Source organism: Microtus pennsylvanicus, chromosome 1 (genome assembly GCF_037038515.1).
Source record: "Microtus pennsylvanicus isolate mMicPen1 chromosome 1, mMicPen1.hap1, whole genome shotgun sequence".
Classification (NCBI taxonomy): Eukaryota; Metazoa; Chordata; class Mammalia; order Rodentia; family Cricetidae; genus Microtus; species Microtus pennsylvanicus.
In genome coordinates, this window is record NC_134579.1 from 73,918,135 (window position 1) to 73,935,256 (window position 17,122).

Here is a 17,122-nt window from a genome sequence, read left to right on the forward strand (position 1 = left end):
CTTATGGGAGATTCACTCTTGCCTCACTAGCCAATCAGACCCTCCAGGCGACCTGCCACTCAGAAGTGGTGAAGGACCCTTCCTGGTCTCAGGCTTCCGGGTTGGCTTTGAAGAGGAGCCGGCGGCAGCGGTTTTGCTGCTGTGCTGCCATTGCCGCTGCAGGGAGCTGAGCGGACAGCATTCCCGAGCTGGGAAACCACAACATGGTGAGTGAGGGCCCGCAATACCCAGATGGGGTGGAGCAGATGCGGAGGTTCGGGAGCCAGTTTGGTGGGTCCTCCCCGGATCTGGGTGGGAACCTGCAGCCAAATTCCCTGTCTTGTGAAGCCCCGTGTGGTCCTTACAGCTTCCTGGACCCAGCCAGGGCCAGGCCTCTGAATAACTTTGCTCTTTGAGCTGAATCTGCTCAGAGCGTGGAGATCAGGGAGCTGTGTGCAGAAACGTCTTTGTAATCAACTTCAACATGCTTTTGGTGTCTCCATGGTTACCTAGTTTCTCCAGTACCTTCTAGAGGTTCCGCCCTTTGCATTTAACCTTTCAGTATAAGATCCATTTATGTTAAAATTTGTGCAGGTTGTAGAAGCCTAACTCTGCCCGGAACAGACAAATGTTATGCACGACCTCGTCATCCCAGCTTCATCTTTTCTACCTTCTCCTGGTCCTGTCTTTCTCACCCCTTGTGACCATCACCTGAGGACCCCCTCACTGAAGAATGACCTCTTGTTTCAGGTCACTGGCATATTTTAGATATTACCCTGGGACTATCTTTGCTGTGTAACTCTCCCATCTGCCTAAGTGTGAAGACCGGCCAGTTGCCTGTCTCTATTGAAATTGTTCAAAGTGTAACCTGGAGCCTGAAAGCTAAAAGACACTCGAGGATATGGAATGCAGAACCTGTCTAAGGTGGCTCCTGTATCCAGATTAGCCAGAGATGGATGCGCACCACCCTTAGAGAGAGTTTTCTCAGTAATCTGCTGAGTGTGTGAGGTGATTTCTCAATGGGAAGGCAAATTAGTTCTGAGCAGCTACATTTTGGTCCTGTTAGACAAATATTCCTGAGACAGCTCTCTTCTGGTGGCTCTGGTGACCTTGGTTTCAGTTTGTTGCTCTCCGGGGCAATGACCTTGCTGTCCTCTATACTATATTAATGTTGATAACTGTCATATAGATGACTGTCCCACCTCAGAGTATTAAAATGATCCATTAGAGTCATGGCGTTGATTATCCAGGGCAGTCACAGGAAAAGGATTCACATGTGGAGCATTGCTTCTGTCCTCAGACCAAAATGGGAGGAACAGTTTACTGTGTGCATTGCAGGGGAAACGGGGTAGGCAATCAGCTGCTGGAGTCAACACTGTGACAAAGAACCTGGTTGTGGTAGGGGCGGTGATTTTGTAATTTCTCTGCATGTTTTAATTCATTTTTTTAGGTGAATGAACAGGGAGCATATTGTGTTTGTGTACCTCTCTGGAAGGTTACCTTCAACCCGTGAGTTCCGAATTTCCAATTAGGCTACCATTCTATGCCAGTGTGTTAATCCTTCTTGACAGTTATGTCCGATCGAGAGGTTTGAGAAACAGGCCATTGGCTGTGACTCCCTGTGTCCGGTTACAGATCTCAGCGGCCAAGATATGCGCATGTGCATCATCAGTCTGTCTCTTACTAATGACATTCCTTCTTCTTGGGAAGGGCCTATTCTTTTTCAAAATCAACTTAGCTCAGGTTTTTTTTTTTTAATCTTAATTTTTTTTTTATCATTTTAAGAATCACTTATTTTTTTTAAAGATTTATTTATTTATTATATATACTATATTCTGCACCAGATCTCATTACAGATGGTTGTGAGCCACCATGTGGTTGCTGGGAATTGAACTCAGGACCTTCGGAAGAACAGGCAGTGCTCCTAACCTCTGGGCCATCATCTCTCCAGCCCCTAAGAATCACTTACTGATATCATTTTTCAATATGTTCTTTAAGTGCATCACTGTTCTTGTCTCTATTGTTCTGTTCCCCGGTGTTTCTGGCTCATTAACATAGTTTCATTCCTCTCTCCAAAGTGTTGTTGAATATTGATTTCTGTGAACAGCACTGTCTCCTATTTCTTAGGATTGACTCATGCTGTGTTGCTGAATATTGCTTTGAACAGCTAATCCTGCCTCTGGTGTCCAGTGCTGCTGGGTCTTGACTAGTCAGTGAGAAGGGAAAATGGACTAGTTAATGAATGACCTCCAATCTCTCTGACTTCTGCTAGGGACTTGTAGATGAATAGTGACCTGTGCAAGAATTGAGTTCATTGATCAACTTTTAAGCTGGTGAAGTCACAGTTTAGAAAGGGAAAGACAGGACAGTGGGTGAGTCCTTTCCTCTTTCCACAGTACTGAGATTAGAAATGTGGGATTAGGTCATCAATTTTAGGTGCTTCGTGAATGCCCTGGTTGGCAATTTCTTGTGATCCACAGACCAGGGCAATCAAGAATCTGGGCAAAGTCTGACCTCATTGTGAAATCAAATTGCTGTAGTTTCAATAGTTCAGATATTTCCACTCAAGTTGGGATGCTCATAGCTCTCTACTATTCCAGATCCTTGGCATCTGACCCCCTCGATTTTTGTATGGCACCTGTATACATATGGAAGTGTTTGTCTCTCATGCTCAAACATCCACAAAAATAGCAATAAGCTTGGTTTCAGAAGTTCTTGTGACTTACAAAGCAGTTGTAGTAAAACATGTTGCTTTAGGTATACACTAATTCTTTAAAAAATCTGTCATCTTGTAATTTGTTTTAAAAAGTTTTGATTTTCTTACTCTAATACAATCTTACAGGCAATCATCAATCATGGGAGACAGAATGGTGGCTAATTGATCCTAATAGACAGCCCTTTCTTTGTTTTTAAATGCTAATGACAGGGAAAGGACAGGTCCAGAGGCATTAGATAATAGAAATAACTCTGCTAAATTAAATCAACTTGTACCCTTTAAAGGTATGATCACCTCAGAATAAAAACCACAATCTGTGTTACATTTGGTAAGAGGTTTTGCTTTTGTTTCCAGAGGTAAAAAACGTTATTTCAAAAGAGGTAAGTCCCAAAGTGAAAGGGGACTGTTAGATCCTGTAGAGGGCAAGGGGAAGGAGAGTCACCCAGTTACCAGCAGTCTCTATGGTTATTTAGTTGGGGTCTCTTTTAGAGTTTTATTCATTTGTTTTTTGTACTGAACTCTGGTGTCATATGCACAATATAATTTTCAATTTTCCCCAAGTGTTTTTGTGTAGTATGGAGGAGCGGCTAGCTTAGCCCTGAAATAATTACACAAAAACTGTATTAATTTAAACATTGCCTGGCCCATTATTTCTAGCCTCTTGTTGGCTAACTCTCACATCTTGATTAACCCATTTCTTTTAAATCTGTGTTCACCACAAGGTTGTGGTTTACCAGCATGAGTCTAACCAATGTCCATCTTGGGCAGCTGAAGCATGCCTGCCTTCTTACTCCCATAATTCTGTTCTGTCTACTCCACCCACCTAAGGGCTGCCCTATCAAAAGGCCAAGGCAGCTTCTTTATTTAACCAGTGAAATCAACACAAATACAGAAGGACCTCCTACACCATATCCCCTTTTCTGTTTAAACAAAAAAGAAAGACTTTCATTTTAACAGTAAAATTACATATAACGAAACAGTTATCAAGCAAGAATTACAGTTATAATATTTATATCTATTTTATCTTTTATCATAACAAAGGAAAACGATAACTATAACTATCTATTCTTCAACTCCCTGAAAGACTCCAGAAGTATGTAATATAATCTAAGTAAACAAGAAGTAAGCAACTTCTAAAACTCTAGAAATGACAGAGACATCTCGCTGCCTGTACAGTCACCCAAAGTTCTTTTATACTGTTGGGGCATCCATCTTCGGCCTTCAGGCCCATGTTATCCAGCAGACATTTCCACGAAGCAGGAAATTTCAAAGACAGCTCAGTCACTTTCTTTTGTATCCTGCAGAATATCTCACAGACTTTCATTAATCAGAAACCCTGAAGGATCATCTCACCTTTAGGCAAGTTCAGCAGTCCTCTCTCTGTGGGTTCTTCATGTCCAATTTATGCAACAGTCCAAGCAAGAGCAGTTTCTTGCCCAAATGGCTAGCAAACTCCATAAGGAGCCTCTTCAATGCCCATCTTCCTCCTGAAGTAGATTGGTACTGCCAGGAACAGACGTGTCTCATTGTCATGAAAAGCCCTAAATTATTAAAACATTAAGTGCCATATTCTGTAGTCTTTGGAAGATATGAAGAATGCCTATCTAACTGAAATATATCTCTATATATCTAGAAAATTGTAGTAATAGGGGGCGGCGGCAGGGCTGCGTCCCCAAAAACCCCAGCCGCCTGCCCGGCTAGCTTATACCCCGAAATAATTACACAGACACTGTATTCTTTTAAACACTGCTCTGGCCCATTTCTAATCATCTGTGTAGCGCCCCTAGGTGCGCTTACCGGGAAGATTCTAGCCTAAGTTCATCCTGGGTCGGAGCTTCATAGCGTGCGTCTTCCCTGGAGCAGGTAGCATGGCGTCTCTCTTGCGTCTGCTCCGGAGAGGAGAGCTGCGGAGTCTGACCTCACTTCCTCTTCCTCCCAGCGTTCTGTTCTGTTTACTCCACCCACCTAAGGGTGGGCCTATCCAATGGGCCTAGCAGTTTCTTTATTGCTTAGTCAATGAAATCAACAGATTGATATATGACTCTCCCACATCACTTCCCCTTTTTCTGTTTAAACAAAAAAAGGAAGGCTTTAACCTTAACATAGCAAAATTACATATAACAAAACAGTTATCAAGTAAAAGTTACAATAATCTTTATCATAACTAAGGAAAACTATAACCATAACTAACTATTCTTAACTCCATCAAAGACTCCAGAAAGATACAATAAGCAAACAAGAAAAAAGCAACTTTTAAAACTCTAGAAATGACAGAGACATCTCGCTGCCTGGACAGTCACCTAAAGTTCTTTTGTACCGTTGGGGCATCCATCTTCAGCCTTCAGGCCCATAGTATCCAGCAGACATTTTCTTCAAGCAGGAAATTCCAAAGACAGTTCAGTCACTTTCTGATGTGTCCTGCAGACTGTCTCGCAGACTCTTTCATGAGTCAGGAACCCCGAAAAGATCATCTCACCTTAGGCAAGTTCAGTAGTCCTCTCTCTGCGGGTTCTCTGTGTCCAGTTTATGCAATAGTCCAGGCAAGAACAGTTTCTTGCCCAAATGGCTATCAAATTCCATAAGGATCCTCTTCGATGCCCATCTTCCTGTTGAAGTAGATTGGTGCTGCCAGGAGCAGAGTGTCTCATTGTCATGAAAAGTCCTCAGTTATTAAAACATTAAATGTCCTATTCTGTAATCTTTGAAAGACATGAAGAATGTCTATCTAAAATATATCTCTATATATCTAGAAAATCTAACTAACATGACTACAAGCTTTACTATTATCGATGGTTATCCATTAACAACCTATATTTCTTAATTATACAGTACATATTTAACTGAACTACACAATCACAATACCTTAATCAAAACCAGAAACACTTATACATATAACAAAATTGACCTTAAATCTCTATCAATAAAGCAAAAATCTATACTAATGCAAATTATTCATATCTATATCATATCCCCCTTTAAATGTAAAAGAACTTATAAACCATATTTGGGAACATGGGCGCAGTTTTTTCTCTCCAAACTGCTTCCTGCTGAATGGGGGCGTCGTTAATTAGGTCTTTCATGGTATAACCTGTGTGCTAGTTTCATCTCAGTTGGCAGTTGAGCAAAGCAATTTTCTGAAGATGTTCACAGCAACCCTTCAGGAGGACGTGGTCCATCATACCAAATCGGAATAGAAGAAATGAACAGGGTCTCATCCTCTGTGAAAACAAAATAAGAAACTCCTTTCCAAAGCATCATGTCCTTAGATCCAAATTTCGAAATCGAATACCCTTATATCCATTCTGGTTTAGCTTGGCAGCCCATATAATGAAATATCTCTCTGTACTTAGCTCCTTCACAGTCAAAAAATTTAAAGAAAACACAATAATACAAAGAATCCAGACTCTCTGTGAATTTTCCATCTTTACGCGGCTTATTTTTACTCTATCACTTTACTTTATTCTGTCTCTTTAAAGACTTTACCTTTTTTTTTTTAAACCATTAACTTTATTCTCTATATTCCTTTTCTTCTCTCTCCCAAGCCAACGTACATTCATCCAACAGTGTGATTCATTTAGTGGTCTGAATCTGTCCTATTGTGAATCTGCAATTTTTTACTATCCAGGAGCACTTTTGATTTGCGCCTTTAAATCAGTAGGCGCTTAAGAATCTAAGCTGTGACATTCCTAGGTTAACTTTTTGCTTTTTGAGCGTATATCTTTGACCTGGAATAACCCTGTAGACTAGGCTGTCTTTGAACTCTCAGAGATCCGCCTGTCTCTGCCTCCCAGGCATTGGGATTAAAGGTGTTTGCCACTACACCTTGAACTCACAGAGATCTGTTGTCTCTGCCTTCTAGGCACTGGGATTAAAGGCGTGTGCTACCACACCTTGAAGTCACAGAGGTTTACTTTAAGAATTTTAACTTTTAGTCTGCATATATTTTTAACACATTTTAAACCATTCAGAAATTTTCTCTGTCTTTGAATCTCTCTTTACTGTATATCTCTCTTTTTCTGAACACATGAGTCTTTAATTTACCAAGCAATATCAGTAGGACTAAAGCCGTGGCTTTAACGGCTGGATCCTTAGCTTTCCAGCCTCATGGCTGAGGTACTGGCTGTAGCCATGTTTATAGCCCACAACTGGCTTTTCAAGGTCCCTGCCAGCCAGCAAGCCACAACAGACAACACTCAAGTCCTCTCTCAGTAGCCGGCCCTCCTGCCTCAAACAGTCAGGGTTTGCCCTGGCAGGATGGCCCAGAAAGCTGGCATTTTTAAACAGCGCAGCTTTTTTCCTGCTACGGCTGAAAACCGAAAAGCATGCGTTCAGCTTTTCATCAACACCGTTTAAGTGTTTCGTGGCAGGACCTCTTAATGAACTGCAGGCTTTTGCAGCTAAAGCTGGGTCAGGAAGCCTCTCTTAGATGAGGCGCTTGCTTGCCTCTAGCAAGCAGAGTAGACCCGAGAAATTGCCACAAGAAACATGCTTTACTCTATTCTTTTCCAAGCTTTCTCAGGCTTTCTGTGGACTCAGTTAGCCACACGTCTGGGCGTCATTTGTAGTAATAGGGGGCGGCGGCAGGGCTGCGTCCCCAAAAACCCCAGCCGCCTGCCCGGCTAGCTTATACCCCGAAATAATTACACAGACACTGTATTCTTTTAAACACTGCTCTGGCCCATTTCTAATCATCTGTGTAGCGCCCCTAGGTGCGCTTACCGGGAAGATTCTAGCCTAAGTCCATCCTGGGTCGGAGCTTCATAGCGTGCGTCTTCCCTGGAGCAGGTAGCATGGCGTCTCTCTTGCGTCTGCTCCGGAGAGGAGAGCTGCAGAGTCTGACCTCACTTCCTCTTCCTCCCAGCGTTCTGTTCTGTTTACTCCACCCACCTAAGGGTGGGCCTATCCAATGGGCCTAGCAGTTTCTTTATTGCTTAGTCAATGAAATCAACAGATTGATATATGACTCTCCCACATCAGAAAATCTAACTAGCATGACTACAAGCTTGACTATTATTGATGATTATCCATTAATAGCCTATATTTCCTAATTATACATTACATTTTCAATGAACTACAAATCACAATACCTTAATCAAGATCAGAAATACATATACATATAACAAGATTGACCTTAAATTTATATCACTAAAGCAAAATCCATATCAGTGCAAATTATTCATATCTATATTATATCCCCTTTTAATGTAAAAGAACATTTATAAACAATATTTGGGAATATTAGCATAGATTTTTCTCTCCAAACTACTTCGTGCTGTATGGGGGTGCTTTTAATCAGGTCCTTAATGGTGTATCCTGTATGCTAGGTTTATCTTAGTCTGCAGTTGGGCGAAGTAATTTTTTGTGGGTGTTTACAGCAACCTTTCAGGAGGGTGTGGTCCACAGGGTGTCATCCTCTGTGAAAACAAAAGAAGAACCTCTTCAAAAACATCATATCTTTAGACCCAAATTCTGAAGTCAAGATACCTTTATAATATACAGGTTGGATTAGCTTAGCAGACCACACAATGAAATATCTCTCTGTATTTAGCTCCTTCACAGTCAAGAAATTCAAAGAAAACACAATAATACACAGAATCCAGGCTCTCTGTGAATTTTCCATTTTTACGGGGCTTATTTTTTTTATTCTTTTTAATCTATGACTATCTGTACTCTGTCTCTTTAAAGACTTTACCCTTTTTTTAAAGCATTAACTTTATTACTTTTTAATACTGTTTTTCTTTCTCTCTCCCTAGCCTACATATGTCTAACACTATGACCCATTTAGAGGTCTTTTATATCCGAATCTGTTTTATTGCATTGTCTTTAATTCGCTGCTATCTTGAAGAGCTTTTAAAATGCTAAGCTCTTAAGAATCTAAGGTGCTCAATCCCAGGTCAAATACAGGTACTTCCTGCTTGCCCCACCCAGTCCAACATGGTGGAGCCGTTTGTGCCTCTGAGATGTGCATTGCATCACTAGCATGGCAGAGCTGCTCTGGATGTTGGCTCCACCTCTCTCCAATTTCAAAATGGTGAACGTACCATTTCTGCTAGCTCTGGGGCCACCAAATCTGCCACGCAGAGCACTGCACAACCTGGAAACATCTCTGTGATTGGTGTCCACCATGCTGTCCCGCCTGCCTAAGCCTGATCCAGCTGTCTGCCCAGGCGGGGAGCTTCGAGCCATTGACATGGTCTCAGAGTACTTTCTTCCCAATCCCGAGCAGGCACACAAACATCTGGTCCCACAAAAGCTATTGAAATGCTTAATAGCTGGTGTTTCTACTGGTGGCACAACCCAGGAAGACTGTGCTTTTTTTTTTTTTGGTTACTGTTGCTGAGTCAGGAAATTCTCTCTTAAAAGAGCTATGGTATGCTGCCAGCTGTGCTAAACTCTATATTTGTGTCTAGAATTCCTTTTTAAGCCCTCTCAGTTTTTACGTGGAGTTCGTTACCACTTTGGGGCACCACTCTGTTGTAAGGAGGGGCTGGCTGTGTCCTGCCACCCGACTAGCTTATCCCCGAAATAATTACACAGAAACTGTATTCATTTAAACACTGCTTGGCCCATTATTTCCAGCCTCTTATTGCCTAACTCTCACATCTTGATTAACCCATTTCTATTAAATCAGATGTTATCTGGTAATAATAGCCTCTGTATTCTTGATTTCTAGCAGTCCTCACTAGGGTCACTCTTATAGGTTCCATAGTTTTAGATATCTTGTGTAGCTTTTGTATTCTTGATTTTTAGAAGTCCTCCCTAGGATCACCCATATAGGTTCCAGGAAGGTTTACACTGCACTGTTTCACACTCCCTACTAAGAGCCCTTCTATTCCATTCATCCCTCACTTTCTTCTCCCCCTGTTCTTTGATTATTCACCTGATCCTTATTGTGTTACCATCCTTATCTGCCTCCAGTGTTCCCTACAGGTGTTCTTGTGACTTAGCCTCTCTGTATCTATGGATTGTACTGTGCTTAGCGGAGATTACTGTCATTGCACTTTACTTAACTGCTGATATCCACTTATGCATGAGTATACCAGGTTTGTCTATGTGCTTCTGGGTTGTGTCAAACAGGATAATAAAGAATTTAAGAAACTAGACAACAGCAAACTAATAATCCAACTATAATGGTGTACACCTCTAAACAAAATTGTCAGTAGAGAAATCTAAAATAGCTGAGAACATTTGAAAATGTTCAACATCCTTAGCCATCAGGGAACTGCATATCAAAACTTCTTTGAGATTTTCTCTTAAATATGTAACAATAGTTTAGATTAATAAGACAAATGACATCTAATGCTGGAAAGGACATGAAACAAGGTGTTTGACTGCTGTTGCGTGTGTAACCTTGTACAACCACTATGGAAATCAATATGCAATCCTCAGAAAATTGAGAGTCAATCTACTTTAAGACCTAGCTATTTAGATGATTCTTGGGCATATACCCAGAAGATGCTCATCTGTCCTAACACACGGCCACTTTCTCAACTAAAAGATGCTCATCTGTCCTAACACACAGACACTGTCTCAAGTATGTTCATAGTGGCTTTGTTCATAATGGTCAGAAAGTGCTATGTCTGTGAGAGATTGTGTTTAATTATGACTGATGGGGGAAGTCCCTATGAATGTGGAGCTGGACTCATCAGACAGTGAGGAGACAAGAGAGAAAGCCAGGAAACAATCTTTACCCATGGGCTTTGCCTTCAATTGTTAGCTTGAGGTTCTATCCCAAGGTTCCATAATGATGGAGTGTGTCTGACACAATCAGCCAAATAAACCTGTTCATTGCCTGAAATGCTTTTGATTGGAGAATTTAATCTTCCAGCATCAAAGTAAGTTAGAACAAAAAATTAAACACCAAAAGTGATTTTGTTATTATGTAGAAACTGGGAATTCTGTCTTTTGGAAGAATGTGGAAAATATCCAGATGTTAGGTGGCAAAACCATAGGAAATTGCACACAGAACCAAACTGACTCTTCATGTAGAGCCAGGAAAATGAGAATATTAAGAATAATAGCAGACAAGACTAGAAAGACTCCATTAAAATATTAAGCTAGAGGTCATTTTGTGATATTTTGGTTCTGCAACCTATATTCTGCCTATGTCTTAGAAATTCAGTAAAGCAGAATTAAAAATAATGGGCTAATTTCTTAAATGGAATATTGAATTTGTTGGATGGTTATTTCTGATGGCTCATTTGGGTCTACAGTGAAAAAAGACAAATGAAGCAGAAATAAATGAAAATGAAAAGGTAGTTTCAGATGGCAGTCAAGTGCTGAAAAAGGAAAGTATTTTCAAGCAGTGTGTCACCATTATAGAGAAGGCCCTTGCTATGGAATGGAAGCCTGTCAAGATGCTCTAAGGGTAAGACTCTATCCAGCCAAACTTCAATTTATGGAAGGAGTAAGAAAAGTCATTCTTAGATCCAGGAAGCACATTCATACAAACTTCCTGCATCTGTGGTCAAAGCACGTTAGTGTCCATCCCAATTAAGAACTCAAACTTTTTAGGATCACCCATCACATCTTGGTCACAGAAACAATAAGGAATCAAAACTTTAAGGTTGTGGATTCTTAGTTTGTGATTACAGTCCAGCATTGCTGCAGGCATTTATGTTTGGCAGAGTCAGAAACCCAATGAGTTGACTGTAAGAGTTCATTGCATGAAGCTACATAGAATGAAGCTTTGTATTGCTGGTTCCTTTTTTTTTTTTAACTCTTTACCACTCAGTCTGCCACCCATCTCTCAAATAAATAACACACAGGGAAGCTTATTCTTTCTTATAAATACCTGGCCTAAGATTGACTACTTTCTAGGCAGTTTTTTTTTTTTAATTTTCCTATCTACCTTTTGTCTCTGTGGCTTTTATCTTTCTCTTAATCTGGATGCCTTTCTTTAATTCTTAACCCGTGGCTTGCTGTGTATCTGGGTGACTAGTCCTGGTGTCCTCTCCTTTTCTTGCTCCTCCTTCCTTTTTTCCTCCCAAATATCTTCTTCCATTTGTTTTGTCTTAACTGCCAGACCTGCCTATCCTTTCCTGACAAGCTATTGGATGTTCAGCTCTTTATTGGACCAATAAAGAATTTTAGACAGGCAAAGTGTCACATCTTCACAAAGTTAAACAAATACAACATAAAAGACTTCAACACATCATTTCATCATCATAAGAAATGTTCCAAAGCATAAGTAAATATAACACGTCTTAAAATAATAGTCCACAACAGCCTGGGGTGCATTTTGAGATGGAGAGAGAGAGAGAGAGAGAGAGAGAGAGTGCTCTGTCTGTGAAGTCCTTATGGAGAAAATTAGGTATAAAAGGAATTAAATCATTTGTGAATTTTAAAGGGGCAGGTTAATGTGCTTTACTACATTTTTAGGTGTTAGGAGAAGCTAAAAGTTTATTTTCAGTAAAATTATAAATAGGGCGTGGATTGTTTAAATCAACACACCACTTCTTTTCTTCCACCATGCATAGAACTGGATAGACAAGAAAACTAAGTAAATGTTCATGGGGAAGCTAATGGCTCCTGAATTCTGATAGCACATACACCAGATGCTGCAATTTGTAGTCTGAGGTTTGGAATTAGAGTTACTGCTCTAAGCAGAGACCCAGACCTCTGTCATTAATTCTGGGCTAGGCTGTTATCAACCGGTCTGATTGTGGGTGTTGTGGATCTTTCTCCGATTTATAGTTATCTCTTCTGCTGTCCTTGAGAGTAAGACAGAACCTGTAAATTTCCTGAACTAAAGTCATCAGTAAACTGAGGTGAAGGTGACCGTAAGGACTTAGGCATCTTTTGAGTGAGTTAAAGCCAGAACATACTTTTTCTTCAGTCTGTCTGAGCAGCTATGATTCAGCCACTCTGGTCAAGTAGTAATTCTGTGTCTTTGGCGATCTGTTAATATCTTAAGTGGGCTTATCTTGTCTTTACCCTAAGCACTGACCAAATAATTAGCTGTCTGCTGAGAAAGATAATTTCAGGAAGGCAGATCTCTGAGCTTACTTAGTAAACTGAGCATGCATGTGTACATTTTAGAAGGCAGTGACCTATGATGATGTGCACATCGACTTCACTAGGGAAGAGTGGGCTTTGCTGGATCCTTCCCAGAAGGAGCTCTACGAAGATGTGATGCTGGAGACCTACAGGAACCTCAGGAGTATAGGTAAGACTGTTTTCCTTCAGGTTTTAAAATAAGGTGACAACTGTTCCTTTATTATTGATGCTCTTTGTAATTTGATTGAGAGAGAGAAGGATGAGGTGAATGATCAGGTATGGTTCTAAGGTTTACTGAGGATAATAACTTAAATTTTAGACAATTTTTGTAGTATAACATTCATTTTCTGATACTATATTTTAGGTTACAGTTGGGAAGATCATAACATTGAAGAAAAGTATCAAATTTCTAGAAGACAAAAGAGGTAATTTTCATGTGCAAGCAGAGACAAATGTGGCTCTGAAGAAATTGTAATGTGTCCTGGAAGTTTTCAACAAAAACAGAAGTGTAAATAACCACAGCTTAAAGGTCGTTGATGATTAATAAACTCGCAAAATCATATACTTCCATTTAGGTAGGAGAATTGAATTTGCAAGGCATTTTTTAAGAAAGAAGACAGAGGATAATGCCTTACTAGATATCACCATTTGAATCTTTGTCCCATGAGAGCTATGCTGTAGAACTGTCCGGTGCATTTGTCTCAGGCTACTCATATTACAAAGGATAATTTGAAGTGGAGATAGATAAATCTCCAACACTTCTAATAAGGAAATATTCCACAGCCAAGCTAGTATTACTCTTAGAGTTGTGACTGTGCTATGTTTAATGAGATGGTCAGTTAGATTCAAGAGTCAAGGTGCAGTGGTTGTAGAGAAACCTTAATCACTATACTATGAGTCTCTGAGGAACAGAAAGTCAAACTGTAAATTCAATCTGTAAACCTTTTATTTTTTATATTCCCTTTACTAGTTATATCATATGTTATTCTGGATACACGTCATATGAGCCCAGGGATATGCAAAGATGTAACATACCTGTAGTAGGAGGACTCTTGTTTGTATTAGGAAGCCGCTCATTCGTTCCCAGCTCCCCATACCACAAAATAACTCAGAAACTATATGACTTAAATCACTGCTTGGCCAATCACTTAACCGTATTCCTATCTATCTCTTACGTCTAGGACTAACCCATTTGCATTATTTTATATTTTACTGTGAGGGTGTGGCCTACCGGCAATGTTCCAATAAGCAGCTTACATCGTTCCTTTATGGAATGTCCATGGTATCTACTTGACTCTGCCTTTTTTCTCCCAGTATTCAAATTAGGTTCCCCACCTAACTTTACTCTGCCCTATCACAGGCTAAGGTGGATTCCTTATTCATTAACCAATAAAAGCACAAATATACAAAAGGACCTCCCATACCACATACTTCTCTCACAGGACAATTGGAAGATAAGTAGCAAGCAGTCCTCATGTTGAGTATGCTTTCAGTATTTGATTCAAGCATATGATTGGTTTTCCAGCTTCATTTTTAATCTATCAACAAACTCATGTTGAATAAAAGCCATATGAGTTCTATGACTATGTAAATACCTCTCATTGTCCCAGCTCACTTAACAAGTGTAGTATGATTCAGAATAAAAGAAAATTTGTGGATACCATAAGTGTGTTAAACCACTGAGATTTTCCAGTTCTCTTTACATGTGTGATAACCTTATGTAGAGAAAAGTTTCTCTAAAGGTGAACCATGTAATAAAGGTATCCTCAAAGATACAAGACATCCTTTAATGAAGGGAAACAACATGAGTTTAAAGAGTAATAAAACCTTGATGTCTAATTCCTGTATCAGTGTGGTAAAGCCTTTGCACGTCGCAAATTTTAAATAATTGGAGCACATTGTAAAATTAGTTCATGCGCATATAAAGATTCAACATTTGTATGGAATGTGATAAAACTTTTACATGTGCTAATCATCCTTACAGGAACTATAGAAACCAAACTGGAGAGAAACCTGAATACACTCAGTGTGCTGAAGCCTTTGCATATGGCTGTCATCTTCAAAAACATGAAAAACCACATACTAGAGAGAAACCCTATAAATGTAATCAGTGTGGTAAAGCCTTTGCATTTCGTAGTAATCTTCAAAACCACGAAAGAACACATGCTGGAGAGAAACTGTATGAATGTAATCTGTGTGGTAAAGCCTTTGCATTTCCTAGTAATCTTCAAAACCACAAAAGAACACATACTGGAGAGAAACCCTATAAATGTAATCAGTGTGGTAAAGCCTTTGCATTTCGTAGTAATCTTCAAAACCACGAAAGAACCCATACTGAAGAGAAACTGTATGAATGTAATCTGTGTGGTAAAGCCTTTGCAACTAAATGTAATCTTCAAAGTCATGAAAGAACACATCCTGAAAAGAAACCCTATGAATGTAATCAGTGTGGTAAAGCCTTTGCACGTCGCAATTCTCTTAAAATTCATGAAAGAATACATACTGGAGAAAAACCCTATACATGTAATCTGTGTGGTAAAGCCTTTGCACATCACAATTCTCTTAAAATTCATAAAAGAACACATACTGGAGAAAAACCCTATACATGTAATCTGTGTGGTAAAGTGTTTGAAGTTCAACATACACTTAAAATCCATAATGAAATACATACTAAAGAAAAACCCTATGACTGTAGTCTGTGTGGTAAAAGGTTTCATTATCACAGTCGTCTTCGAACGCATGAAAGAACCCATACTGGGGAGAAACCCCATGAATGTAATCTGTGTGGTAAAGCCTTTACACGTCTTAGTCATCTTCAGAGTCATAAAAGAACACATACTGGAGAGAAACCCTATGAATGTAATCAGTGTGGTAAAGCCCTCTCTTGTCAAAGCTCTCTTCGAAGGCATAAAAGAATACATACTGGAGAGAAACCCTATGAATGTAATCTGTGTGGTAAAGCTTTTAGACATCCTTCTTTTCTTCAACGTCATGAGAGAACACATACTGGAGAGAAACACTATGAATGTGATCAGTGTGGTAGACCCTTTGCATATAAATTTAATCTTAAAATTCATAAGAGAATACATACTGGAGAGAAACCCCATGAATGTAATCTCTGTGGTAAAGCTTTTTCACTTCCATATAGGCTTAAAGTCCATAAAAGAACACATATTGGAAAAACACCCTATGAGTGTAGTCTGTGTGGTAAAATGTTTCATTATCACAGACATCTTCAAATGCATGAAGGAACCCATATTGGAAAGAAACCCTATGAATGTAATCTGTGTGGTAAACCTTTTGGACGTCTTAGTCATCTTCAGCGTCATGAAAGAACACATACTGGAGAGAAACCCTATAAATTTAATCAGTGAGGTAAAGCCTTTTCTTGTCAAAGCTCTCTTCGAAAGCATAAAAGAACACATAACTGGAGAGAAGCCTTATGAGGAAAGAAGTGTGGTAAAGCCTTTGCATGTCATAATTCTCTTCAAGATCATGAGGGAACACATACTGGAGAGAAATCCCATGAACGTAATCCATGTGGTAAAGTTTTTGTATGTCAAAGTGTTCTTGGAATGCATTAAAAAAAACACACATAGTGGAGCCAAAGCCTATGAATGTAATGTGTGTCTTACAGTCTTTGCAAATAACAGTCATCTTCAATGGCATAAAAGAACAAATACTGGAGAGAAACCCTCGGAATGTTATCGGTGTGGCAAAGCCTTTACACTCTTCTTCAAATGCATAAAAGGACTCATACTTGAGCGAAACTCTGAGTGCAGTCAGTGTGGTGAAGCCTTTACTGATCACAGTTATATTCAAAGGCATAAACAAACTCAGTCTGGAGAAAAACTTTCTCATCAGTGTGGTTAATCCTTTATATCATAATAGTCATCTTCAAATGCGTAAAAGAACACATACTTGAGAGAAATCTTATGCAGTCTTCAAAATCATGAGAAAAAGTCATCCAATTTTGAGACTCCATAAATGTCCTCAGTTTTAAAAAGTTTTTCAGCCATAAAATTTTTGTGTACATTCAATTTGCTAACAACTTTGCATATTAAAATTGTCATTGTTACCTAGAAAGGATGCTGATGTCTTTTTATTGTAAAGTATTTGGTAAGATCTTTAGCCAGTATTCTTACTGTGCTGATATTTTGTTTGTGCTTTAACATGTAAAGCTTACCTGAAGGTCAGAGTGCTGTGATAGGCTTAGTTAGCCACAGAGCGCAGGCAGTGGTGACACACATCTTTAATTCAAGATTAGTCAAGAGGCAGGGGCAGGTGGTTCTCTGTGATTTCTAGGCCACCTTGGATACACTAGATTGACCGCTCTAAAAGAGAAACAGCAAGGCAGTTGTGGCTCACATATTTAATATTGGAATTTGTAAACCATGTGCCATTAATTCTAGCACTTGGGAGGTGGAG

At 39.6% G+C, this 17,122-nt stretch overlaps 1 protein-coding gene across 1 annotated transcript; it reads left to right on the top strand.

The window, feature by feature from the left end:
- Positions 1-114: 114 nt before the first annotated feature.
- Positions 115-16,213, top strand: LOC142847827 (uncharacterized). Its single transcript, XM_075968933.1, has 4 exons — positions 115-206; positions 12,778-12,863; positions 13,059-13,119; positions 14,679-16,213. The coding sequence occupies exons 2-4, from the start codon at positions 12,830-12,832 to the stop codon at positions 16,066-16,068; spliced, it is 1,485 nt and encodes a 494-aa protein (XP_075825048.1). The 5' UTR covers positions 115-206; positions 12,778-12,829; the 3' UTR covers positions 16,069-16,213.
- The last annotated feature ends 909 nt before the right edge of the window (positions 16,214-17,122 follow it).

Excerpts from the sequence above, each read along its gene's own strand:
- LOC142847827 (XM_075968933.1), top strand. The coding sequence starts at position 12,830 with ATGCTGGAGACCTACAGGAACCTCAGGAGTATAG. Across the intron at positions 12,864-13,058 it reads CAGGAACCTCAGGAGTATAG|GTTACAGTTGGGAAGATCAT; the intron begins GTAAGACTGTTT and ends ACTATATTTTAG. Across the intron at positions 13,120-14,678 it reads ATTTCTAGAAGACAAAAGAG|GAACTATAGAAACCAAACTG; the intron begins GTAATTTTCATG and ends TCATCCTTACAG.